Source organism: Gymnoscopelus microlampas, assembly GCF_963454915.1.
Source record: "Gymnoscopelus microlampas genome assembly, chromosome: 23".
In the NCBI taxonomy this organism is placed as follows: Eukaryota; Metazoa; Chordata; class Actinopteri; order Myctophiformes; family Myctophidae; genus Gymnoscopelus; species Gymnoscopelus microlampas.
This window is the reverse complement of record NC_139960.1, coordinates 17,947,775-17,975,670: the sequence shown is the minus strand read 5'-3', so window position 1 is coordinate 17,975,670 and position 27,896 is coordinate 17,947,775. Positions and strand designations below refer to the sequence as shown.

The 27,896-nt window shown below is 39.6% G+C and overlaps 3 protein-coding genes across 5 annotated transcripts in view; all 3 read right to left on the bottom strand.

The window, feature by feature from the left end:
* Window positions 1-258: 258 nt before the first annotated feature.
* On the bottom strand, window positions 259-14,251 carry irak3 (interleukin-1 receptor-associated kinase 3). 2 transcript variants are annotated; one of them, XM_084050355.1, is made up of 14 exons: window positions 14,029-14,251; window positions 13,025-13,204; window positions 12,347-12,402; window positions 12,182-12,248; window positions 10,876-11,051; window positions 10,215-10,279; window positions 9,833-9,947; window positions 9,187-9,305; window positions 7,718-7,916; window positions 6,979-7,038; window positions 5,417-5,584; window positions 3,986-4,198; window positions 3,185-3,419; window positions 259-1,543 (listed from the first exon to the last, which is right to left on the bottom strand). In XM_084050355.1, exons 1-14 carry the CDS (start codon window positions 14,123-14,125, stop codon window positions 1,419-1,421), a joined length of 1,875 nt encoding a protein of 624 aa, XP_083906481.1. In that variant the 5' UTR covers window positions 14,126-14,251; the 3' UTR covers window positions 259-1,418. The 2 variants fall into 2 exon arrangements, with proteins under 2 accessions (XP_083906481.1, XP_083906482.1); XM_084050356.1 differs by lacking the exons at window positions 12,182-12,248; window positions 12,347-12,402.
* Window positions 14,252-15,284: 1,033 nt separating this feature from the next.
* On the bottom strand, window positions 15,285-18,773 carry LOC311040010 (beta-2-microglobulin-like). 2 transcript variants are annotated; one of them, XM_084050072.1, is made up of 4 exons: window positions 18,573-18,773; window positions 17,237-17,524; window positions 16,365-16,391; window positions 15,285-16,251 (listed from the first exon to the last, which is right to left on the bottom strand). In XM_084050072.1, exons 1-4 carry the CDS (start codon window positions 18,631-18,633, stop codon window positions 16,244-16,246), a joined length of 384 nt encoding a protein of 127 aa, XP_083906198.1. In that variant the 5' UTR covers window positions 18,634-18,773; the 3' UTR covers window positions 15,285-16,243. The 2 variants fall into 2 exon arrangements, with proteins under 2 accessions (XP_083906198.1, XP_083906199.1); XM_084050073.1 differs by having other exon boundaries at window positions 16,365-16,407; window positions 17,252-17,524; window positions 18,573-18,772.
* Window positions 18,774-27,487: 8,714 nt separating this feature from the next.
* The window catches only part of dnai1.2 (dynein, axonemal, intermediate chain 1, paralog 2), a gene marked incomplete at both ends in the record, with an annotated part of 22,184 nt that continues 21,775 nt past the window's right edge, over window positions 27,488-27,896 (bottom strand). Inside the window, one exon of the mRNA XM_084049514.1 lies at window positions 27,488-27,538. Within this exon, the coding sequence (XP_083905640.1) occupies window positions 27,488-27,538 (51 nt within the window). The remainder of the gene's footprint in view (window positions 27,539-27,896) is intronic.

The following is a 27,896-nucleotide window of genomic DNA, read 5'->3' as shown; positions in this document are numbered from 1 at the left end:
AAAAAAGACGAAAGAAAAAAAAAAGAAAGACGCGGGTAGGCGGGGCCCTACGCAACCTGCGTAGTGTGCGTATAGGGTGGACCGGCTCTGGGCCCTGTGCATCAGGCTGAGGCTGTGAGAGCCACTCTACACTTGCATCATAGCTGAATGATATCATAGCAGTTTCAATTGAGTCTGACATCATATGCCCATATACTGTATGTATGGCTACATACGTGGAGTGAGAAGGGGATGGAAGGAGGGAGGAGGGGAGAGTTGAAATATGGCCACTTTTGGTTTAAATTACCATTTTTTATTCTTAAAAAGTCATAAACGGATTCAGTATCCTCAAATCCCCCAAAGCAATATTGTATATACCGTAGGTGATTATGCATATCAATGCTAATCATGCACAACATTTACAAGTTAGCATCAGGCAGTTTTTAAATGCTGGGAATCCATACTGTACATTTCTAGGTTCACATTGCTGGCAAATAGACTCGGTTTACAAATGAACAAATAAATAAATGGCAATTCACTTAGCAGAAGTGTTAAGAAATTATATGCCGTATTATGTACATAAAATGTATTTTGAAGTATGAAAAATCTATATTGCAGACTTCCACAAAAGATCGAACAATCTAACTCATCCCTAGTACTCATTCCCAGTTTGCTAGTATTTCCCTCTATACCAAACTTGTAGCTTTTAGATCAGCTATTTATAGCTTTTAGATCAACTATTTACACCAAATGTTTGCCCCAGAATAGGGACGTTAGGTTTAATGTGGTTGAAGCAGCCTGGTACAGTGTCTTACAGTGGCTGCATGTGACCAGAGTCACAGACAGGAAATCAGAAGAGGAAGTCAGGTTAGATCGTAGATGTTGTTCGTCTCCCTTTGCGTGTAATCAGTGGTGGACAAAGTACTCAACCCCAGTACTTGAGTCAAAGTAAAGATACTCCGCGTCAAATATGATATTTGAAATATTACTCAACTACAAGTGAAAGTTGCTCTGTCAAATTTGTACTTCAGTTAAAGTACTCGCTTAAAAAAATAGTATATGCTTCAAAGTACAAATGACCAAGTACATTTTCTTTTTAATAGCAATGCATTGCCTTATTAGAATTTAGAAATTTTCCAAAAATATTGATAATAGTGAAAACCGCAGCTCTACAGGCTCACAGCACTAGGCAGCTTGTAGATCTTCTATTTTCACTATGTTTGAAACAGGGCTTAAGTGGTAATCCATAAAGTACTTTTTCCATTCCTAGAAATGTAGTGGGGTCAAAAGTACAATATTTCTCTTTGAAATGTAGTGGAATGAATGTCACAAGTATTCAAAAATAGAAATCAAGTTCAAGTAAAGTACAGATACACAAAATGTTTTACTGAAGTACAGTACTCAAGTAAATGTACTTTGTTACTAAACACCACTGACTATCATCGTGTCATAGACAGAAGCTCCTCTGTTTTGATTAAGCCCTTGTTGTAGAGATCAAGTTTGTTCCTCATTCTCTCCTTCGCTGGGTTCTCTACAATGCCGTGAGAAGGATAGCTGATGTCATCTGAAACAAGGGAAAGCACCACAACTGAGGCAAAGTTCTATGTGGTCACGTGCGATTAAAATACCTTTCAGCCCCCACCCTCTCTACTTTTAAATCCGCCCTCAAAACCCACATTGTTGTACCTTTCCGTTGGTTTTATAAATATGTAATCAATGAAAAGAATTAACTTTTAAGAGCTTGTGATTAAATACCAACTACATCAGCTCCATTAGAACTGATGTCCATTGGTGCTATTATCGTACTACGAGGTTCCATTATTGTCCATTTAATAAAGGCTATTATCACAAGAAGCATGCCCTATGTTCAGTCTATCCATCCTCTGCGCGTGTGCCAGCATAGCTTTCTAATTTTAAATTTGTTTTTAGATTTCATTTTTTGGACAATATGTCTGTTATTTATTTTGCCTCAATAACGTTTGTGTTTGTTCTGTCCATGCTAAGCGTCATTGTGTATTCAGCACAGAGCACTGTGCTGAATACAAGCCTAAGAATATTATGATTATTATGGGTATTAAAAAGTAGGGTAAGTGATTTACTTTGGTTAAAATAAGTGTTAAATAGCTCTATATTCTGATAGTACTCATTGCTATAGAATAATAGAGTGTTTGTTCAGTAAAAGGAGTCTCCCATGTCTCTCCAGCTCTTTAGTAAACAGAAAATACATTTTCAGTGCTCTCTCCTGATTGGCTTAAATGTTGTCACCTACCTAAAAAATGTACTATATTTTGTTTTACTAAAGAGCTGGAGAGACCCCTGTGACCGAACAAACGCTCTGTCTGTAGCAATGATTACCATCAGAATATAGTACTTTAACCTTTTAACAAAAACTAAACAAAAATATCGCTTTCCCTACCTTTAAGATTATACTGATTATTATAATGATGATGATCATTATCAATATTATTGTCTCCGCCAGGAGACTATGTTTTCGTTCTCGTCCTTCCGTGTGTCCACCAAGCTAACATTGGTCAAGCTTCACGTGACACGTGACAATAATGTTGAAAGGGTGTGCTTTGATTGGCTAGCGAGACGCATGATGAAATAGTGGCCTATAAATAGGTGTGTCACTTCAAAAGATCATTTATATCTTTTGAAGTGAGGTAAGACAGGATTAATCAGGAACAGTACTGGCGGAGACCTGTGCTCCGAGGAGCACATTTTCTAGTTATTGTTGTTGTTACTCCACCCCAGAGCAGTAACGGTTCAGGCGGGGTTGGCACCAAACTTGTTTTCATTTTATAGGGGGCGCTGTAACCGCCCCCTATAAGTGAGGTTTGGACACTGACCAATCCTGCACCGTGATTGGCCAATAGTCTACAACGCAGTCTACAACGCTAACCCTTCCACAGTCAATGCAAATCTATACTTTTGCAAAGTCAGCCAATCACATTACAGCTAGTGTCATCACCACTTAGCTGTAATGTGATTGGCTGACTTTGCAAATTCAGGACTGTGATTGGCTAGCGAAACACATGACACATGTGCAGCCCTATGAATAGCAGTATGGACTTAAAAAAACACTTTTATGTTTTTTTTTAAGTGAATCACTTCCATCACTGTGATGACCACTGTGACCACACCGCCCACTTCACACTGGGTGTGATTTTTTTTAGCCACTTGATGTAATGAGACCAAAACTCACCGTGAGATGTCTGGTGGGACTGGTCAGGAGTGAACCCGTTGGCCATGCAGTCCTCACAGCCCCGCCCGGGCGCCTCTGCCGCACAGCTGCACTGCACAGGCCAGCTGTTGTACAGGTCCACTGGCTCCTCGCCGGACAGCAGCCCGCTCGCCGCCGCGCCCGATTCCCAAGGTCGCCGTCCGGGATTCCTGTCGCTCGAGTCACGAGTGCTCGAATCGCAGCTCAGATAGGTGACCTCCGGAGGTGGACAAAGTGTGTATATGCTCAAGTTAAATGCACGTATTCAACAGTGGTGGAAAAAGTACTCAAATGTTTTACTTAAGTAAAAGTATCAATACTGCAATGTAGATGTACTCTGTTACAAGTAAAAGTCCGGAATGAAAAATTTACTTGACTAAAAGTACAAAAGTATTGGTATCAAAATGTACTTAAAGTACCAAAAGTAAAAGTACTAAAATGTTTGAAAAAAACTCACAGTGAGCTTGTAGATCGGCTATTTTCAAATAGCCTAGGTATAAAATAGGGCTAAAGTGGTTATTGTATGTTTTATAATAATTTATATCTGTAAAGTAACTATTAACTACATTTTTCAAATACTTGTAGTGGAGTAAAAGTACAGTATTTGCCTCTGAGATGCAGTGGAGTAGAAGTCAAAGTACAGACAATTGGAAATACTCCAGTAAAGTAAAAGTACCTCAAAATTGTACTTAAGTAAATATACTTAGTTACTTCACACCACTGGTATTCAAGTACAGTACTCAAGTAAATGTACTTAGTTAACGTCCACCACCACCGGGTTACCTCTGACTGGCTGTATTCACAAGGCCCCGGTTTGGTGGAGGACAGGCCGCCAGGAGCCGGAGTCAGGGGGCCGCCGTGGTGCTCGTCGTCCTCGACAGGAATGCTGGGGCAGTGGTCCACGGCGTAGGCGTGCATCCCGGCGTCCAGCGTGTGGGGCTGGTCGCTGGGCGGCGGGCTCGGCAGAGGAAGAAGCTGGCTTAACACCTGCAGCACCTAGAGAGACAGCAGCACAACGTGACGTCGCTGTCTGGGCAGAAACTTCTTATCTCCATATTTTAACTTTTTGTGTTTTTTAGGTAAATTAACAAACTACTTGATCATACTACAGTGTCACACAAAAGTGTCAAAAGTAGCAGATCTACAAGCTCGAAACGCGGTGAGAATCGACGCGGTTTGAGCTTGTAGATCTGCTACTTTTGTTCTTTTTTTATTTGAATCCTGAAAAGTAACAGTTTTGGACATATGAGGTTTCTACCCGACAGAGACGATGAAGTGGTTTGGAGAAGAATAGCATGTTTTTTATGACACGCCGACTTTTCAGCCTTCAAAACTAATTTCTATCCTTTTTCACTTCCGTCATGATACAGAAGATAGATACTATCAAAATATTGGTTAATCTGGAGGTTGCAACACAACACTGCTGACAGGCAACATGACACTGATATCTCCGCAAACGATATCAACTCTTCCTCTTACGGTATGTCCAGTGGATATGTTAACAGCAATAAAAATGCGATAGGGCATTAATATCAATCGTAAAAGGCCAGAGATTTAACTTTGGCATTGGCCAGACTGACAACATGAATTCAGTCTCACGTTCCTCCCCGGTATCAGTCTGGACTTCGGCCCATAGGGAGCGAGTATGAGAAATCAGAAAATTATTTTGATGCTTTTCACTGTTGTACGGACAGCAGTTGAAACGCAGTCACTGCAGATTGGCCCGATCATTTTCTGATTTCTCATACCCGCTCCCTATGGTCCAGACTGATACCGGGGAGGAACGTGAGAGTGAATCCATGTTGTCAGTCTGGCCAATGCCAGGCTAAGGCTCAGCCACTGCCAGGGCTGAGTGATAATTATGTGCAAAATCAAATAGCACAATATTTTTCAGCAAATACCTTTGATATCGATATCGTGGCGATAATATCGTGTTGTGATTTGTGACCATAATTATTCAACTTTTTTGATGTAAAAAAAATCCCTTTCTCTTTCTCTTATGGAAATAACAGAAACGATGGAGCTTGCACAAAAAACAAATTTCACCCACTGTTTTACACCTGTAAACCTGTGATGTGACAATAAAGTCGATTCTGATTCTGATTCTGAAAAAGCCACAAGCTATATTACAATATCCAAAATCCCAGACAACATCTAATCTCACATTACCATATCGATACAATATAGATATATTCATTGCACAGCCCTACTCACAGCCTCACAGTCGGGTCTACTTCGGGGGCGGGTGACTGTACATTCAAGAGCCAGGCGGAACAGGGGGAGGGAAACAGAGTGGGGCCAGGATCCCGCTCTGCAGTCCAGGAAGCGCAGGCAGCTGTCCACACTTCCGCCCTCCTCCACCTCCGCAGTTAGGATGTCGTTCTGAGAAGAGAGAGAGAGAGAGAGGGGAAAGCGTGAGAGTGTTTGTCTCAATATTTCCTCAGAAGTGGTGTTCAGTGTTATTTTTAGACGAGCACCCCTCAACCCAGCGCACTGAACTGTTAACTCTTTAAGACCGGGAACGCATCTGTGTATCATTTTTAGATTTCTTTGGCTATTCAAAAATAGCAGATATACAAGCTCAGCATGTAGATCTGCTATTTTTGAAAAATCATGAAAAGTTGTGCAAATATTTATATATATATAATATTTATTTCTTTCTTTTTTTTGGCGGACATTTGTAACTCAAATCTTTGCTTCTGGGGGTTCCTGGAACTAAATATTTTACAAATGTTCGCTTTAAAAAATATCTAATGCAAGATTTTGCCACGAATTCTCACGATTTTTCAAAAATAACAGATCTACAAGCTCATAGCGCGGCACTCGGTGCCACGCTATGAGCTTGTAGATCTGTTATTTTTGAATAGCCAAAGAAATCTAAAAATGACACACAGATGCGTTCCTGGTCTTAATGGGTTAAATTGTGTGATTAGTGATTACATACCAGCACAACTTTTTGTATAATGTGTTGTGTTTACTATTCTAAAACAAAATAAAAAGTTTTTATTTAACATTTGACACGTATAATTATACCATTGCACAATACTTCAAAGAGAGACTGACTTGCCTTTTCTGAGTATTTGTAACCCCTGTGGCTTTTCATTGTTTGGACAGAACAAATATATATGGCATAAAGCAATCATATTTACTACTGTATATGACAGAGACGTGTCTGTAAACTGGCACTTTGAAAGAATACAATAGCACACATACTTCATTAAGGATGATAAAAACGTATAAATCTGCCAAAATGGGTCTGGGTTCTCTGACTGCAGTCTGGCCACTTGTCAGACACCACAGTAAATATCTCTGGTATATTGTTTTATTGTTACATGTCAGGGACTACGGATCAACCATTCTAGCTAACTCCTAGGTACTGTAGTTACACCGCATTTTTAACTGTACTGTACACAACACTGTGCTGTATTGGAATGTCCTGTTCATTGATATATACTGTTCCTCTAAAAGCATTTAAAAGTAAAATAAAAGAAGTGAAGTGAAATGTTCCAGGATATCTTTATAGTCATAATGTGTTTTGACCTGAACTGAATGATGAAAATAATAAGCAACTAAATTAACCACATGGACCCTAGCATTCCTAATAGCAACACTACAAGCTCACAACGGGACACATGTGTCGGATATTTTCTGCAAAGAGATTTAGTGTAGAGGGAAAAAGCAGCTGGACTTGGTATGGTATGGAATGGACCCCCCCCCGCCCCCCCCACACACACACACACACACACCCCCCAGTATTGACCTGTACGGGGACTCACCAGTAATATACGCTTAGGCTCTTCAACAACCTTCCTTCCCGTTATCGTTTCCATTATAACCTACAAGGAAAACACATATTTTGAATGTAGCACATACTGCAAAATAACTGTATCAACTAGAAAAAGTGCTCCTCGGAGCACAGGTCTCCGCCAGGTCAGGTAGGTTATTGTGGGCCAGCAGTGTTCGAAATTCGCCAATCAGGATGGAATATGAAAAATGTGACAGATCCATCTTGATCACATAACTATAGAGATAATGTGGCCTCCTGGTGGCGCTAAAACAGGACAATGTGAAAAGGGTGCCATGTATTCCTCGGCGTAGTGGGAATGTGCGTGCAAAGTTTCAGGGCAATCACGCGCTGTGTTCATGATGTGACATTTTGTTGAAAACGGAGCACTCCTGCAAACTTTGGAATCCAATCTTAGCCAATCAGGGTGGAATATGAAAAATCCGAAAGATCGGATTTGGTTTAATGAATGTGTACCGATACCGATGAACAAAAAACAAGGTTTTGCAAAAATCCGTCTCCTGGTGGCGCAATAACTGAAAAACACATCCAGGGAGTGTGTGTGCACAGTTTTGCTGTGATCGGGCCAACGGTGCCGGAGATTAGCTGTTCATAGACGGACACACACACGCGTGCGAACGGACGGACGGGCGGGCGGACGAGCGGACAGACAGGTGCAAAACACTGTCTCTAACAGGAGTTGTTTTAAAGTGCTTCTAATCAGCAGTCACCATTCCGAGGCTGTAGATGTCCAGGCGGAGCGACAGCTTGCCGTCGCGGATGAACTCTCCTGGCAGGTACTCCATGTTGCTGTGTGTCCTGGTGTCCATGGTGATGGTGGAGCTCTGACTGGCTGAGTGGGGCCTGAGACGGGCCGTCCCAAAGCCAGACAGCTTAGGATGCAGGCGCTCATCTAGAAGGATGTTTGAGCTGCACAAACAAGTAGGGGTGCCACAGTTAATCGGACTAATACATGTTAACCGATTATACAAATGTATTAATCAATTTTAATAAATAAATACATTGATTTCAATAAATCGATAAGATTTTTTTGTGCTGGGGACACATGTGTATAGAGGTGGGACGTCCTTGTTGTGTGTGTGTGTGTGTGTGTGTGTGTGCGTGCGTGCGTGCGTGCGTGCGTGCGTGCGTGTGTGAGGGAGAGTCTGTGCACAAATGCACATGCGTGCGTGCGTGCGTGCGTGCGTGCGTGCGTGCGTGCGTGCGTGCGTGCGTGCGTGCGTGTGTGAGGGAGAGTCTGTGCACAAATGCACATGCGCATGAGAGAGGCATTGTGTGAAGAAAAAAAAAACCTTTGAGTGGATGGAGCTACGATGTTACCTCTAATAATTAAGTGTGCACCCTGGTGGGACAATTGTGTATGGAAATCTTGTACCTTATACTTTATTCATTCAATAAAAAAAAACATTATTATTCATTATAATTATTCATAGGGCTTGGCTGATGTAATTAAACATACATATTTTTTCATTTGATGTGGCATTAAGTGGATGAATAAAATGAGGTTCAGTTTATGTGTGTATTTTATATTTGCTTGTTTGCTTGTTCGTTGTATAATTAAAGTTAATGTTCTTTTCATGCTTCATCTATCATAACATTATGTATGTCTCGAAAATTTACCCAGAACATATGGCATCGGTTAGTTGATGTAACCAAATGAGTCATGATTCATATATTGTTGTTTTTAATGTGTGTAGCATTGTGAGGATTGGAGTCCTAAAAGGCCTCGTTCACAAATGTGATGATAGCCACATCTCTAACATCTCTAAGCAATGACTCAACTGCCTGGTACCTGCAGATAGGCCTGTCACAATTAGTACATAATCGCCTAAACGCAATTATTTGAGATAATCACAAATCTTTTTTGCATAATCGTCATAATAATCATGTTAAAAAATGTCATATATTCTCCAAAAAAGCAGATCTAGAAGCTCAAAATTTGTCGCGATGTGACACGTTTTGAGCTTTTAGATCGGCTATTTCCACTATTAATGTTTATTTTTAAGTATAAAATAATGATGTGTTATTTGTCGTATCTGCCCTGTGCACCTTTTGTTTACGAAGTCTAAAAGCCAAACATAAATTAAAATGTTTTTCAAAATGTTCCAATAATATTCAACAACATAGTAACAATAGTTACTTATTTGAGCGACAAATGTCATAATGGTGACAGCCCTACCTGCAGATGTTGCCACAGATCACGGAGCAGGGCTGTGCCTGGTGCAGATGGTGCACGGCCTTCGCTGTTCCCTTGATGATGTCTAGACGCTGCTGCCAGGACAGACAACACTCTCCACCCTGCGGGACGACAAACGTCACGTTATTCTGTGAGGAGGAGGGGAGACCAGCTGATGGCTGCTCGGATTGGTCATGATGAGCTTTCAACCTGGTGTACCTATTTGGGGAGTGTCATTATAGGCAAAAATGTGTAACAATTTCCAAACATTTTCAACATTCATTCCTATAATAATAACAATAAACTTGATTTATAAAGCACTGCTTTACATAAAACTGAAAACACATTCACATGCTGTCAGCAGAGGCAACCAAGCTAAGCTCCAACTTGCTCATTGGAAGCAAGCTCAGTGCCTGCCTTGCTCAAGCACACTTTGACACGATGCCAGGAGGAGTCAAGAATGAAACTAGGACGGCCATTCTCCTTTCGGAGCCACTGCTGCTCCATACAAATAAACTTGCCTCGCTTAATTGAGGCACACTATCCAACTAAGCACTAAGATAATGTTGATTTCTGAATGTAAGATTTCTGACTATTTCAGGTGAATGATTTCTGACTCAGTAGCAGCATACTGTGAAATAAAGTTCACCTGTTTGTGTAGCTGGTCGTAAAGTGACCCGTTCGGGAGGTAAGGGTAGATGAACCAGCAACGGTCGTCCTCAGAGAAGCAACCCCATAACTCTAAGATGTTCTGATGCCGGAACCTGAAGCACAACACAATGAATCCATTAAGACCGGGAACACATCTGTGTCATTTTAAGATTTCTTTGGCTATTCAAAAATATGAATGGCTGCCAGTCCAAAGCTGATGATCTCTGTGACAATGTTTCACGTCACGTCATTCACCCCCACCTCCCTCTTTCATTCTCAGCAGGAAAAAACACTTCTTCATACATGGTGGCCAGTGTGAAACACACCGTAGTTAGTGAAATACAATAGAATGCTTTTGGAGGGAGATGATATATACATACAAAGTATGGACTTCAACTTCTCTTCTGAACAGGTCCCACTGTTTCTTCCATGAAGTCTTGTTTACCTGAAGCACAACAAATATGTCATAACCATTATGATAATAATGTTACCACTACTAATGCTACTATTAATAATAATAATAATAATAATAATAAAAAACAATAATAATATACAGTACGTCATATAAAAGCTTAAAGCGGCACTATGTAACTTTCTTTATGAATAAAATGTAATTTTGTACAATCTAACTTATACAATTGGGGAGGTTGTATTTTGTCTCCCTGCTCTTCTATTGAGACATTTAGATCGTGTCAAAGGTCATGTCTCACCTAGACACAGGATCTGACATGAATTTTGACTTGAGGGTCAAGATTCAATACATCCCCTGAGCAAGCAGGCAGGCTCTATTAGCTCAATGGTAAATATTGCAGGAAACCAGGTTCAAATCCGGGGTAGAAGAGGAAAGCTACATAGTGCAGCATTAAAAACAATAATAAGAATAAGAATGTAAAATATGTAAAACAGGGCAGCCACAACCACCACAAGATAATATAATAGTAAACATGATACAGAAGCACCTGGTAAGCAGGCTTATCTATGTGTAGTATGTCTATGATACATCCTGCAGTACTTCCACATGTCAAGTTCCCTATTTCATACCTGTTTAAAACGCTTGACCACAAAGGCTTTACTTCCTCTTTGCCCCTTATATATGTCTGCGAACTGGCCCTCGGCTATCTTCGTGTCATCATGGAAGTCTCTGGTTCCCTCTATGACGTCTTGGTATGTGATCAAGGGCCTGTGACTTAACCCTGTCTCCGTGACAGTAATGTCAACTGCGAACGGAAAGCACAGGGAAATCCTGACATGACCATGTGCACTCATTCATGCACATTCAAACGTAAAACCAAAAAAAAAAAATCGATTGTGAAACGTGCGGTGTGAAGTGTGACTTATTCAGTTTCATTGTTGTCATGAGGCACCTCATTGACAGCGGGGTTTTTGTCCTGCATAGAGGAAATTTTGCCGCCCCTTCCAAAGAGGAGTTAGCCGCCCCCAAAGGAAAATCACCAGCACCAAAATTATAAGAAGTGAGAATTAAACATGCATCATTTGTGCCCAAATAAGGTGAGGTGTTATTTCCCTATGAACAAATCACTCACGAGGATTCTATAATGGTGTGTGTATGGCATTCCACTCCACTCTTTTGTTATACTTCATTGATCAGATCTATAGTATTGTACAGTAGCTCCTTTTCCCCTTTACACTAAAATATCTTGGGGCCGTCGCTTCAGAATGGGAACGCTAGGGTTTTGTTTATCAAATGGTCAGAAATAACAGGAAAATGCACAGATTTCTATCAAATAAGATACAGCTGTATCTATTGGTGCTAGGGGTGCAACGATACGTTTTAACAATGATTCGATACGTATCACGATACTTGGTTGTCGATACGATACATGAACGATACAGGTTAATTTAGAACGATCCGATACGTTTCGATTCAGTGATTTAGTCGATACGATACATGAACGATACAGGACAGGTTAATTTAGAACGATACGATTCGATACAATGATTTAAAATCGATATAGTAACTATTTATTTACCCAAAAAATCTGTGTAAAAAATAAATACCTGGATACTGGATATAAAGCCCTCTTTCTCTTTTTTCTTCTTAAAAGTACTTAGTATTGATAAAATTGATTATATCCATTGCAAAACGATTCGATACGATTATTTGATTAGCAAAACGATTCGATACGATACAAAGTCAAACGATACGATATTTTGCTGTTTTTGCATATTGATATAGTAGATCGTTGAAGATTCAAAACGATTTTTCGATGCAGTTACTATATCGTTACACCTCTAATTGGTGCGCATAGTCGTTGTAACATGGTGGGATCATGTTTACTGTCCTGCCCACAGTGCCCATAGCCAGGAGAAACCCGGGACAGCTTACCCAGACTTAACGGAGGACTTGAGGTCATCTCCTCTGGTTGGCAGGGATCCTCATCCTTAACTGTCGGCTTAAATAAAAACGGATACATTATTTACACTATACTGCTGGCGTTGTTTTTGGTATTTGACATCTTGAATAATGCAGTCTGACGACATTTGTCTCTACCTCAGGTAATGGCACGTGACCCGGGGCCTTAGGCTGTTGGGCTCCCGGAGCCAAGTCTGAAACATAAATGTCACTATGTTTTGCTTCTGCGTGGTTTTGTTGACAGCATACATGGCAAAAAATTCAAAGGTGTGAAACCGTGTTGATTTCGTCGACTAAAGCTATAACGAAAAATGTTCGGCGACTACCTTTTTTCACTGACGAAAACAAAATAAAAACGAAGATATGATGACTAAAACTAAGACTAAATATATTGACAATTTCGTCAACAAATAAAAAATAGATTAAAATGATAGTGAGGGACTAGAGGAGAAGAGATCCAGTAGAACTAAAAGACAAGTAATTTTATGTTTGGTTGCGCTCAGGTGTTGTGCTCTGAAAATAGCAGATCTACAAGCTCACAAAGCGTCGTTGTGAGCTTGTAGATCGGCTATTTTCAGCATGCAACCAAGTGTAAAATCAGCCATTACGGCGCCATCAAGGCACCGCCAAAATACATTTTAGTCGACTACTAAATCAACTGTAGATTTAGTCGACTATAATCTTATGATATTTAGTCAACTAAAACTAGACTAACAGTAAAACATTTCAGATGACTAAAATATGACTAAAACTAAATGGAATTTGGTGTCAAAATCAACACTAGTCTCAACAGAGTCAAATGAACCCATTTCTTACCTGGCATAAAAAGCTGTATTGCCCTGTGATGGCCCATCTCCTGCAACACTTTGAGCAGATCTGCCACTGTGGCGAGTTGCTGGGCCCAGGACCACATCAGCTCCCATGTAGGACTCTTCCCCCTGGCCTCCACCCTCTCTGTGCGACGCACCTCCAGCCAACTTGGTACGATACGTGCAGCTGAGGAAGTCATGTTTAATTGTTGACAAACCAATCTGAGACCAAGATTACAATCTAAAACAACCACCATGGCTATGTATCAGAATTCATAATAATTCTGATAATTAGACTTAAGCCTATTAGATCTAGACCAGTGGTGGAAAGTAACTATGTACAGTAACATTTTACTTGAGTATTTCCCATTTCCCAATACTTTTACTTACTCAATGTACTTACTTACTCAATAATATATTGGCAAATATTGTTCTTTTACTCCACTACAATTATTTGAAAACTTTAGTTACTAGTTGCTTTGTAGATTTGAATTATCATTACAAAACTTACATTAACCACTTCAGCCCTACATACACTTCAGCCATTTGAAAATAGCCGATCTACAAGCTCACAATAATGCGTTGCATCTTGTAGATCTGCTATTTTCAAAAGATTTGTATACATTTTGAAAATTTGAAATCTTGTGAAATGGGACATTCTGCACAATGAGTACTTTTACTTTTGGTACTATAACTACATTTTGATGCCAACACGTGTACTTTACTCAAGTAAATTTCCTGGCTTTTACTTGCAACAGAGTATTTCTACATTGCAGTATTGGTACATGGACTTTTACTTAAGTAAAACATTTGAGTACTTTTCCCACCACTGATCTAGACCTAGATCATAACCATAGATAGATAGATAGATAGATAGATAGATAGATAGATAGATAGATAGATAGATAGATAGATAGATAGATAGATAGATAGATAGATAGATAGATGTTATCAATAACTGGTCATATTTAGCCTATTAATACAGGAAAAATTTAAATGTCCCTTACTTACCTAGTTCTCGCCATCCAAGTCTATCATCTCCACTGTCCATGATCTCACAGAAGGTTTTCATCAGACTGGGAGGAACGTCATAAAGCAAAGTGTCCATGTTGACAGCAGATTGTATGGCATGTGTATCAGATACACTGTATCTGTCTGAGACTGTCTGTCTGTCTGTCTGTCTGTCTGTCTGTCTGTCTGTCTGTCTGTCTGGCTGACAGAGTGAGTGAATGAGTGAGTGAGTGAGTGACTGAGTGAGTTAGTTAGTGAGTTAGTGCATCAGCACTGTTGCTGCTCATGACGTAGAGTCGACATCCCATGCCCCGGAGGAACGTTTGGTTTGGTCGCTCTGTGATTGGCTAGCTAGTTGGTTGTCAAGCAACCGTTCTATGGCAGGCAGTGGTTGTCAACGTGAGTGTCCATCCGGCCCATGGGATCATTATTCATAGGATACTCCACCAGCAGAAGCTACAAAGTTGCTACACCCAGGAAATACCCCTCAGCCTTTTATGCAATGTAGTGACGACGAATGTCACAGAGTTTAGGCAATTTGCGCTCATTTCTTCTAGATGTTCATATTAAAAACTAAATTCAAAACAAAGAAATGACAAACACATAACAGTGATCATAACAAGTTATTACTATGTATAAAGGTAACGCTTCAATGGGCTGTAAATTGCGGACATCTACTGACTAGCTTTCCCTAACATTTTCTATGTCGTTGTCATTAACACTTTTACCTTTGCTACTCTGTTAAAACGATCAAATAGGCTACACAAGCGACCAGCGCAATAGAGCTAAAGTTGTCTATTTATTATATAATTTACAGCAGGCTCGCTTACTTCATTCCATAGATTTGGGTGAAAATTAGTCAGTCTCCTAGCCCCATCTACAGGAGCAACAGAGGAACTGTACCAGCACTTACCAACTCAAAGGAGTAGTTCACCCAAAAAAACTACTTATTTTCTATCAGTTACACACCCCATGAGGCCTTGATTCTTTTGTTTTTGTCGCATTCCTAAGCCAATAATTTGATCAGGGTAATTTGACTCAGTAGGAAACTCTTTGGGTCTCCTAAAAAGTAGGAGACTTCTCTCCGCTGGTCATCAAATTATTGGCTAGGGAATGTGACAAAAACTAAAAAATCTCCATGAATTCAAGGCTTCATGGGGTTTGTAATTGATACATTGGGTGAACTACTCCTTTAACTAACAGTAGACTCTAGCTTTATAGTTTAGAAATAAATAAGAGAAAAGTAGACAATGCAATTAAAGGACAAAATGATTGATTTTATTTTATCCAATCCATCAGAAAGTTACATTACTTTGACAGACGAAAAACCTGCATGTCTAGTGCATTTTATGCTTTACCCATCACAGTGCAAAAAAATAATTAGCATAGTCATGTTACGACTTTTAATAGTTTCACCATAAAAAAAAGACAAGAATCGAACGCCCATGGGTGTGGTGTGGTGTTGCAAGCGGGACTAGAAGGTGTATTTGATCATTTATTTGTTTTAGATTTGTTTACAGTATGTCTAATGTAATCTTCGTTCACTTTGGAAATAAGTGTTTTTGATAATGTTTTTAAAGTGCAAATATTTTGGGATTGGGATCTGACGTTTTCAGACGTTTTCAAAAATTCATCTACAAGCTCTCAATGCGTTGCTTGTACTGTAGATCGGCTATTTTTGACATTTCTATTTTTGAAAAACTCTAATCAACTAAGTTGATCAAATTGATTAGAAATGATTTAGCACTTTTTGACAATATATAGGTCAAAACCTTGGTATATCAGTGGTCTAGGACTCTCCAAAATCAGGATCGGCATTCACCCCTGGCCCAAATAACCAGCATGAGAAGATTTAATTACACTGAGTCTCACCACGAGTCTCAACCATCAACAAGATAAAAGTGCAACAATTGCCTGATTCAAAGAACAAACTTTGTCTATTAGTAGGAAAAGGATGTGTCAACAAAGCCACCAAAGACGATTAAGGCAGTGGTTCTCAAATAACACCAACGCGTCACGTTGTGAGCTTGTACATCGACTATTTTCAAATGGCCCATGTAGAGAGGGCTAAAGTGGTTAAACTGATTATGATGCTCCATTAAATCATTTTGCTGGGGACCTCCTGGAACCCCATCAAGGATCCCTGAGGGTCCACTTTGAGAACCACCGGATTAAGGGACTCTGTAGATCTCCATGTGATTGACTGCACCTGTGGTTAAAAAACTAAAGAAAAACAGTATATTACTATAATGTCTATTGATCAATGAAAAGACAGACAGACAGACAGACAGACAGACACATGTCACAAAGACATATAATTATTATGTGGTACACACCTGCAGTACGACACACCAGACAGGAGGCTTTACATGTCAGGCTCTGTGGGGAGAGAGAAAACACATGAGACAAAGTTCTTCAGTTACATACTGTAGCAGAAGTTTTACATTTTTTATTTCAGCCACTCATGCATTATTTTGTACTTCGTCACACAACGTTCAAAAACGGTTCAAATAGGCGATCTACAAGCTCACAATGCCGGTATATTAACAATTTTCCCATTTTTTTGGGTACGTTTCTGCTACTTTTCGCATAAAGGCGTGTCCAAAATCGGAATAGATTATTTGATTACATTATCAATTATATAGATTTTTTGTATAATCGATTAAATCAGGTGTCTTCAATATTTTTTCTGGCCAAGGACCCCTTAGCTGAGACAGAGATGAAGCAGGGACCCCCACACTACATATTGTATAAAATTGTGTTGCACATTAAACTCTTTCATAGATTTCATAGATAGCTTCAAAGAATTGTTTGACAGCACTATCATCAGTGTTGTCGAATGTTCTCTCCCGAATACGAATGCTATAAAGTGGTTCATGTAAAAAAATCACGCAACATTTGGCAGACCCTCTGTAGTAACTCTGAGGACCACCTAGGGGTCCCCGGATGCCCTGTTGTCGAAGACCCCTGAATTAAATTGATTACTTTGATTGACTGTTTCACCACTAGTTTTTTGAAAAAGGCCCGTAAACAAGCTCATTTTTCTGTTGGCTATTCAAAAATAACAGATCTACAAGCTCATAGCTTGTACATCTGCTATTTTTTTTTATTTATTTTTTTACATTTTTAAAAAAATCTTGAAAATGTGAGAACTACTGATTTAGAAGGCATTTGTAGAATCAGCCTCAGGTCTTAATGGTTAAGACACAAACAAGAGACTCACCCCAGGTGTAGGACTTAGGTTTGGAGAGATGGGTGACCTTGCAGCTGTAGTCCTCTCCAGCCATAGGAGTGAAGTTCACCGTCTTGGTGAGGTGGAACTGCCATCCCTGCTCAAAGGCCAGGTCCGTCTGCTTGGCATTGGGGATCTCCACACCGTTCCTCATCAGCTCGATCTTGATATCAGGAGGGTGGAAGCCACTCACGTGACAGATCAGGGAGTTGGACTCTCCCATGTTGCCTGGGTTGCGGCTGTACACCTGGACCTTGGGCGGAGCTACGGGTTTGTAATGGCCATTGCCCAAGACAGTGAGACAAAACGACAGCCAGTTTAGTGTAAATGGACAGATATTATTTGCATAGCAGTAGACTATAATTTAATAATTTCAATGTGCGTTTTAAGAATAAAACAAGAATAGCCTATTTAAGCATAGGCCCGCTTTGTCACTTATAGTAGGCTCATGGTTTACACACATGCACGCACGCGCAAACGCACACGCGCGCACACACACACACACACACACACACACACACACACACACACACACACACACACACACACACACACACACACACACACACACACACACACACACACACACACACACACACACACACACACACACACAGACAGACAGACAGACAGACAGACAGACAGACAGACAGACAGACAGACAGACAGACAGACAGACAAGACAGACAGACAAGACAGACAGATAGATAGTGGTGGAAGAAGTACTGAAAATGTTTTACTTAAGTAGAAGTATCAATACCACAATGCAGACATACTCTGTTACAAGTAAAAGTCTGGTATTCAGAATTTACTTTAGTAAAAGTGCAACATTATTGGCATCAAAATATACTTAAAGTACCAAAAGTAAAAGTACTCAGTCATTATGCAGAATGTCCCATTTCAAGTTTTCAAAATGTTTAAATTACAATAATTTCCTCAGAGATGTAAAAGTGTATGGGTAAAAGTAAAAGTATTGAAAATTGGAAATACTCCACTAAAGTAAAAATACCTCAAAATTGTACTTAGTTACTTTTACACCACTGTATATGATATATGTATATGTACACACACACACACACACACACACACACACACACACACACACACACACACACACACACACACGTTATTACTATGTACTTGAACAGTACCTAACTTTTACCATATAGATCTACATAAACACCACATTAAAAGTGGATAGTATTATCCTTACATGAATACCATTTTATTTGGGCCTACACAGCGTGTATCGAGTTTCAAGTTCAACAGTAAACAACATAGTAACTCGTATAGTAATATAAATAATACTTACATTCCTTGGCCATTATGGTCCCGAGGACGCACACCAAGACAGCGCAGAAAAGGCTCTTCATTGTTGCGTTTGGCAAAAGATCTGGAAGTGAAATATGAACAATTTTCCACAAATAAGTGTCTCAAGGCTCAGAACACGACCAGACGACACGACGAGACGACGTTCAGCTGGAATCGAAAGTAAAACGTTACTTCTAGAGGCTCTGCGTAGCTTTGTTTCCTATTTGTTTCCAAGGCCACGCCTCCGTTGGTACTGTACCAGCCATGGATACACGACGGCCGTCTGTCACGACCGCCATGGATGAACTTCAACATAGTGTTTGCATTTTCTCCCTTTTTAGCCCATACATCTACATAAACGTTCAGATTTCAAATACAAAGTGCTTATGCTATGGTCACGGATGTTACAATTGTGTACGGGCCCGTAGTACACGTATTCCGTATCCGTATTGTTCAATAACAAGCATTTTAATGTGATCGGTGGTTATTTTCTCATAGAGTTATGATGTATCAGAGTGCAATACATCTCCCAACCGGTAGGGACGCGTAGTTGAAAGCATTATAGAAAAAGTACTGAGCAAGTGGCCACCAATCGGATTAAAATGTTTTATTGAACAATACGGAAGATACGAGTACTTCTGATGACCCTTACATAATTCTAACATCTGTGGCCATGGGGTAAGAACTTTATATTTGACATGTGAACGTTTGTGTAGATGTACGGACCGTAAATGGAGAAAGTGCAAACACCAGGTTGAAGTTCATCCATGACTGTCATGATATGACAGTCATATTTCAGGGCTAATGCTGTACCACCAATGGAAAAAATCAGAACATCATCATCAACTGTTGCTATGCAGTATTTTCCGTTGAAGGTTTTCACTCTGATCCTACGCACTTTGAGATGACTATTAGCAGTGCAGTGTGGTTCACAAACCTTCTCATGTCAAGCCAAGGAAGGACCCCCCCAAATTAATAATGTAGGCCTATGTTTGATTTTGATGCTGTATCAACAATTTGCGTGGGACCCTCAGACACCGTTTCCCAATGTTTATGGGTCTGTCTGAGTAAATATCCCTCGTTTCCAATATTTAAAAAAAGATAGGATATATATTTTTATTTCAATAGATTTTAAAAAGTTTAAACAAGAAAAATCACAACTTTCCATAAATTAAAAACAACATTTATCATTTTTTCATAAATGCTGAGGCACGAAAGGCGTTGTGAGCTTGTAGATCTGCTATTTTTTTTACCTGTTTAGGTCCCAGCTGGGCAAATATAATTATAATATAAAATATAAATATAATTTCTCGTTTGGGTCTTGAGCTCTAGAACCCCCTCAAGGACCCCAGAGAACCATGGCCCCTTCCTATGTGAAAGATCTATACGTGATAATAATTAACTAACTGTTACCTAAGTAGTCACAATGTTGGAACAGGTTGTTTTAGGCCTATACAGCCTACATTTCATTGATATATCGATAGAATACCAAAAGTAAAAGTAGTCATTATGCAGAATGTCCCATTTCACAAGTGTTGAAAATGTATGCAAATATTTTGAAAATAGCAGATCTACAAGCTCACAAAGTGTCGCTATGCTACTGTGGCCAACCAGACTGCTGTGTGTAAAAATATAAGGGATTGTTTATGGGTAAAGGGATCTCACACATTTTCTTTTGTCAAGTAGGCTATGTTTTACTGAGAAAAAAATATGACAAAATGCAGGAATCAGGATGAAAAACGCAGTGTACATTTTCCAATTAAAATTAGAGAGATAAAATACAACAAAATAATATCCAACATAAATAAATAACTAAATAGCTAAATAACTAAATACATAGAATAATATGTGAAAGAGATTTCACACATAGATTTATCTTAAATATCAATAGTGCATTGTGCATACAAATTCAGCACTTTCATTTTCATCTAGATTCTAGGCAGAGGAATTCCCCTCCAAAATTAAGTTTCTGTTTCCCCGAAAGGCAGTTGCTCTGGTTTAACAAAGCCTACATGACTTAGATCAGAGCTTCTCAACCTGTGGGTCGGGACCCCCAGGTGGGTCCCCACATGATTTTATTTTTTTATGATGACAGTGAAGTGATAATTTAAAGACCTTTAAGACCTTTTTAATATATATATATTTTAAAAAAAAAGACAAAAGAAAAAGACCGTTACTGCATAAAGAAACGAATCAACAAACTATACTATAAAAATGGTGGCCAAACATTGTCACATTGGCCAAATTGTCAAATAACATAAGAAAGAGGCAAACATTTTCAAAATAGCCAATCTACGAGCTTGTAGATCTGCTTTTTTTCACAATATTTAACTGTGGAAATGAGTCAAACTAAATGTAATGCCTCAACTTATTCCAAGTGCTTTTCAGGGTGGGGGTCCAGAGGTTCAAATATGATTATTTTATGATTATTTTGGGGGGTCACAGCCTGAAAAGGTTGAGAACCACTGACTTAGATGAGCTACTGTCTGCATTTTGAATAGGATTTAACCAGGGGTTCCCAAACCTTTCAGCTCGAGACTCCAAAAGACACATTTGGTGTCTCCCCGGGACCCAAACGTACAAATATACATTATGAATTAACCACTTAAGCCCCATTTCAAAACGTGAAAGCAGCCGATCTACAAGCTCACAATGCTTCACGATGGGAAGCATTGTGAGCTTAGATCAGCAATTGTCACTATTTCTTAAACGTTTTTTCAATTCATGAATATGTTTCTTTCTTTTCTGAAAATCTTTTGAAAAATGTTTGAATGTTTTTGAAAATTTCAGAAGATTTCTATTTTTGTTGTTGTTTGTTTGTTGGTTTGTCTTTCCAAGTGCTTATCAGGTTGGGGGGTCCCCAGTTCAAATATGATTATTTTGGGTGGTCCCCAGTTCAAATTTGAACTGAGGAACTGGGGCACCCTGAAATGATGCAATAGCATAATTTCAGGGTGCTATTGCACTGGGAAGCCTATGGTTGACATCTTGAAGGAGTTTGCACTAGCCCATCACATTCACACTAATCTCTCAAGAACAGATTCTGCTCTAAAACAGCAGAGGGCGCTGTTTTTCCTTTTCATTTGGCGATGGGTTCCCAGATTGCATTCACACTTAATTCATTGCCATCTTTCTCAGCATGTTGGGTTTTTGTTATGTTTTCAGAAGGCTCTTTTTAAATTCATCAAATCGCCAGGAATGTGCCTCTCTGTATTGTCATATTAAACAATGTAATTGACATTTTCTATTGCGTTTTTATTCCAAAATAATGTTGTTTTTCACTCAGAATGTTATGTATATTAAAATTGTCATGAAATGCTCATTTGGCTAAAACATATTTGAAAGCTCTAAACGTGAGCTTGAATGTTGAGTTAAATATCCCATGAAGCAAAAACAGTTAAAGTTAAATAAGAAAAATAAAACCTGAATGAATTTGAAGTTTGAATGGTATTAATGCTCAATTCTTTGTAAATATTGTAAATATATTTCTGGTTGGACCTGAATTTCATTATTCTGTCAGTGGATGTTTTTTTATTGAATAAATTGGTCTTCCAAAATATGTATTGCTTGAGTATTTCTTGCTGTTGTTTTTTATTACTTAATTAGTTTCATTCATATATGCTGACTGACAAACCTGTTGACTGATATACTATACATACTGCAGGTTAAAAATAGCAATAGGCAGTTACATTTAGAAACACAGACCACTGTGCTTGGTTAGAACAGCAATAAACAAGACAGATGCTTCTAGTTTAAGTGGAGAAAAATTGCATCGGGTATAATAGCAGCAGAATACAATCACAGTCTCTTGTAATGTTATTAAACGATAACATTCTGGAGCGGTACTGTAGTGCAGAGGTGGAACCACAAAAGAAATCCCTTCAATTAAGCCTTCAACTGGGTTCACCTGAAACTAACTCAACATTGCCTTCACATCTCCCTCCTCTATATATCAAGCCTCCCACCTCAAGTAATTGTTTCGTCTGACAGGCTGCTTTTCTTGTTCATTGCTCACCCTGTGTAATTACATCCCCACACTCCGACACCCGTTCCCCTCTCTCCAGTGTCGCCACTGCGCTTGATATCATTGCTGACATTCTCTGGCACAGTCCCTCCTCCAGCTCTGCTATTGGAGAGCTCTCTCTCCCGAGCAACTCACACAGCCCTGTATCGTCTTCATCCCCGCATGCACTGTAGTGCAGCTACAGCGGAGCGGAGAGGAGAGTGATGGAATGAAGGGACTGACATGAAAGGCAGATAAAATGGGAAAGTAAAAAGAGCATGGTAGACGCCTGGAGGGATTTGTCGTCCAGGTAAATTGTTTTCCAGTGTTATAACAGCAGATGAGAGAAGAAGACAAAATCACACGGAGGAATGTTTGTTCAGAGGCTGGGTCTTTGAGGTAAGTACAGAAGAGTGGAAATGTGTGTGGGCAATTTATTAATCTTTAGGCAGAAAAGTTTTTGTATTTTGGTAATTTGATGTTACCCAGCATATTTAGAACATCTAAATGCCAACATATATGCCATCTATTGATAAAAAAGCAATTCAGTGGTATTAAGGGAAATGTTGAGCAGGAATGGAGAATATTGTCATAGACTACTAAGAATGACCAACAATTTGATGATAATAATGATTCACACTCTCACACTCTGAGGGGCGCACATCATTTTCATGTATTATATTTGTCATGCATAACCTAAGATACAAAGGCCAAGTAGTTAATTATCCTCACACGGAGTGTCTAGTATAGGGCGGGAGCTGCACCAAAGCCAGCTCTAATGCTGTGTGTTCTTAACAAACGCAGCTGACACATTCTGCAAGAAAACAAATCAACCTCATATCACAATCTGTTTTCCCTCCCGTAACATAATGTGAGCACGTGCACTGTGCTCACAATTTGTTATTCCCAAACATGCCATAGAGGCCATGCGTGCACAGTCAGCAGGTTTAGCCTTCAGGAGCAGCAGAGGTGATTCTTGAGTTAATAAAAGTCTTATGGATTTGTTTTGACTGACTTGAATGAGCCCCCTAGGGCTCATTCAAGTCAGTCAAAACAAATCCATAAGACTTTTCCATCCATTGGGCGGGGTAATGATTGCCAAGAGTCTTTCTCTAAAGAACTAAATAGTGAAATTTGTATTGCGATTGTATTTCAGAATTCATTTTGACATTGTTATCTCTTCCCATGTACGCTGCATGTGCTGCTTTGTGTGTAAATGAAGACTATGCAAATTGAGACAATGGGAAGTGAATTTCCATGTTGTTTGTCATGCAGGGCGTCCCTATTTTGGGTATGTAATTATAGGCAAAAATAAATAAATAGCTGTGGCACATTGTGAGCTTCATCTGCAATTTGGAAAAAAAAGAAGAAAAAAACAAGTATCATGAGCAGGTGGTGTGTGTCTACAAGGTGTCTTACCATATGCCTGACAAGGAAATAAATGTTGGCTTACAGTCAGCAAGGTGTCAAAATTAAGCTAAATCTACACACAGTATCTGCTGTTGCCATAGATAGAGGATAGAGTGGTTAAAACAGGCAAACAAAAATGTAAAAAATCTGTATTTATCAATGCATTTATTTACAGCCTAGACATGCATCAAAAAAACAAACATCAAACCAACACAACATCATAAAAACATTCACACTGATCTTATTATTTTTTAACTACAGGGGCCCCTGGGCAGCGAGACCGATCGACAATTTACCACAGTATATAAAATATCCTTTTTTATTATTATTTTGCGTTGTGAGGTTGTAGGTCTGCTATTTTCACTACCTTTGTGCAATATTCTTGTATGATGAACTAGGGCATTAATTTACGGAAAAGTAAAAGTAGAAATTATGAAGATAGAAGGTTTCCGCCCGACAGCATCGATATAAGCCTACAGTAAAAGTCCCCTCCTATGTAGCCATCGGACTAACAGGACTAACTTCTGATTAAAAGAGCTGACAAGTATTCTTACGTTTCTTTTATGCAAATAAATACCATGTAAATACTGTAGTAGGTTATAAACGGTATACATCCTGTATCATAAAATGTCTACAGGTGCTTTCCTGACCCACACATACCTTACAACCTGAGTAGTGTGTTTGCGTGCCCAGCACCCGACTGCCCAATCTGGGTAGTGTGTGGGGTCAGGGTGGGGGGGCCTCTTCATCCGTCCCTGGGCTGGGGGACCCCGGTCAATGAAGTCCATAGAGTTTCAGTGGTTATGGTACATTATGTGCCCATATGATCCAAGAGGAGCTTCATTGTCCTGGAGAAAACCGGGACATCCCAGCAAAGCTTTAGAGAAGCAGTCGATGTCCTTGTCACATTCCACAGGTTTCCCAAAACTAATGGGCTACAAGGGGAAAAAAGGAGCTGTGTGAATATATATAATATATATATATATGCAGTAATGGTCTTTTTTTCATTTGATGTAATTTCTTTATGTACATTTTTTTTCTAGGCATCAGGTATTAATAATGATAATAATACATACAAAACCACGAATCAAATTGCCTATGGAATATTTAGTGAAGGAGAATATAACATCATGTACCGTTTCCACACAAACATGGCTGATGCTATATATGACAGACAGACAGACAGACAGACACAGACACACACACACACACACACACACACACACACACACACACACACACACACACACACACACACACACACACACACACACACACACACACACACACACACACACACACACACACACACACACACACACACACACACACACACACACACACACACACACAAACAATATAGTATATATGATGTGTTGCTTTTGTTCTATTCTGTCCGTTGCAGGCATTGGACATAATACATATTGGAGCAGTGAGCAGTCCCAAGTCTTATGAAGGTTGCACAGACCACCGCGGAGTCCACTGTGCCACAATATACCACAAGGCCTGTCTGGGGAAGTGGTGATGGATCACCATAGAGACATAAACAATGAAAACCAGAGCCTTGGAAGGGCACAGACAAACATCTTTGCGAGGACAGATACAGTAGACAGATCCACTATGACCACTGTCTAATCGACTCAAAAAGCAAGCATAAAGCAATAGGCCTAAGCACAGAGCTACAGTATGAATAGCTTTAATATTTATTTATTTTGCCTCACAATGGTAAAACCATTTTACTATAGTGCACTCAAGACTGAAAGATAAGCGAGTTAAGCCCACAGATCCACATATTTATCAATCTATCAATCTGACTTTTGACTTCAAATAAGTCTTCTTGACTGAAGGCAGAGCTGATGATGACAATCCGAGTCGTTCTCATTTCCATTCAACTTCCCTATAATTGACTCTTTTATGCCCGCTGGCACAACACGAAACCCAACACTTAGAAATATAGTGTTCCTTTTTGTAACCTATGAGAAACGCAAGCTGGAGACTTCTCCATCATGGACTCTGAGGAGATCACAACGGGCCTGTCCACAGCGGCGCTGGTGGCCATCGGCTGCAACACTTTGGTCGCCATTCTCCTGCTGTTCCTCTTTCTCATCCTCTACAGGGCCTGCAAGGTGCCCTCCGGCCAAGACAGGCAGTCGGCGTCGGCTCCTGGCGTGGCCCAAACCCAACAGAGTAACGAGCACAATTATCTGTTGACCTCCTCCTGACTGGGGAAGCACAATCTGGATCTGGATCTGGCAAAGCGCTACGCAGTGTTGATTTCGACGACTAAAACTATGACGAAAAATGTTCGTCGACTGCCTTTTTTCACTGACGAAAACTAAATAAATACTATTCTATGATGACTTAAACTAAGACTAAATATATTGACAATTTCGTCAACAAATAAAAACTAGACTAAAATGTTAGAGAGGGACTTGTGGAGAAGAGATCCAGTAGAACTAAAAGACAAGTAATTTTATGTTTGGTTGCGCTAGGGTGTGCATGCTGAAAATAGCAGATCTACAAGCTCACAACGCGTGAGCTTGTAGATCGGCCTTTTTCAGCACGCAACGAGTGTAAAATCAGCCATTAAGGCACCACCACAACACATTTTAGTCGACTAAATCAACTGTAGATTTAGTCGACTATAATCTTATGATATTTAGTCGACTGACACTAGACAAAAACTAAAACATTTCAGATGACTAAAATATGACTAAAACTAAATGGAATTTTATTCAAAAGACTATGACTAAAATGTAATCAAAATTTGCTGTCAAAAAAAAGGGAAGTCGGAGTGCTCAGATTCAGGGCAGCCAATGGACTTGGCGGTCCTGAATCGATTCTAGGCATGTCATTACTCATTATAGACGTTTGGGGAAAATAGACGATTTACAAGCTCACAGTGCATTGCAATGCATTATGGTCTTGTAGATCGCCTATTTTCAGCAAAGATATTCAGTGCGGAGAGTTAAAAGCAGGGGACCAAGTATGTACCGTTGGGTTCTACAGTACTGTATGTAGGGTTTAAGTTGTTAAGGTATGGATTTGGCGGTATGCTGATAGTATGCAGTGTCAGTAAAGACTGTGCATCAGAAATGTTAATGAGGCAGACATAATACTTCTACACAGCCGGCACTTCAACCATCTGGCCCTTTTTTTTAGGGAACCTAATATAAAAGGACTCAGCTACATGGGTGAACAGGAGGCAAATATGTAGACGGAGAGAATGGAACACTAAGCTCAGCTAGCCTGTAGTTGAAAGGTTATAAACTTAGACTCTCATTATGTTCTTTCTCTTTCTCTCTCTTTTAATAGTTTTTTGTATTATTATTTTTTTTGCTGGGAACTGTGACTTCTTGTGTCATGGTCACTGTTAAAAAAACAGCTCTCTGTGAGGCATAGAGCCTTGATGAGATTGTTATATAAGAACTAAAGAGGATCAGCAGACCACTGTGTGCTCTTCAGCGTGGCACTCACTCAAGCATCTCATGGCTTGTTGTGTGTCACCGATGGCTCACACACACTAGAGTGAACGAGAGGCCTCCCACATGGAACTGGAATAACAACACAGAACTGAGAAACCACACTAGAGTGAACGAGGGGGTCAGTGTTGATTTTGTCAACAAAACTTTGACGAAAAATATTCGTCGACTACATTTTTTCACTGACGAAAACTAAATAGAAACTGAATAAAAACTAAGCTATGATGACTAAAACTAGGACTAAATATATTGACAATTTCGTCAATTCAAGATATTTTATGCTTGGTTGTTGTGCTCTGAAAATAGCAGATCTACAAGCTCGAGCTTGTAGATCTGCTATTTTCAGCAATCAGCATGCAACCAAGTGTAAATTCAACCATTACGATGCCATCAAGGCACTGCCAAAATACATTTTGACTACCGTAAATCA

Excerpts from the sequence above, each read along its gene's own strand:
- irak3 (XM_084050355.1), bottom strand. The coding sequence starts at position 14,125 with ATGGACACTTTGCTTTATGACGTTCCTCCCAGTCTGATGAAAACCTTC. Across the intron at positions 11,052-12,181 it reads AAGTCCTCCGTTAAGTCTGG|TTGACATTACTGTCACGGAG; the intron begins GTAAGCTGTCCC and ends TTCCGTTCGCAG. Across the intron at positions 9,948-10,214 it reads GAAGTTGAAGTCCATACTTT|GTTCCGGCATCAGAACATCT; the intron begins GTATGTATATAT and ends GTTGTGCTTCAG.
- LOC311040010 (XM_084050072.1), bottom strand. The coding sequence starts at position 18,633 with ATGAAGAGCCTTTTCTGCGCTGTCTTGGTGTGCGTCCTCGGGACCATA. Across the intron at positions 17,525-18,572 it reads GACCATAATGGCCAAGGAAT|CTCCGCCCAAGGTCCAGGTG; the intron begins GTAAGTATTATT and ends ACAAACCCGTAG. Across the intron at positions 16,392-17,236 it reads CTGGGGTGAGTCTCTTGTTT|CCTCCTGTCTGGTGTGTCGT; the intron begins GTGTCTTAACCA and ends TGACATGTAAAG.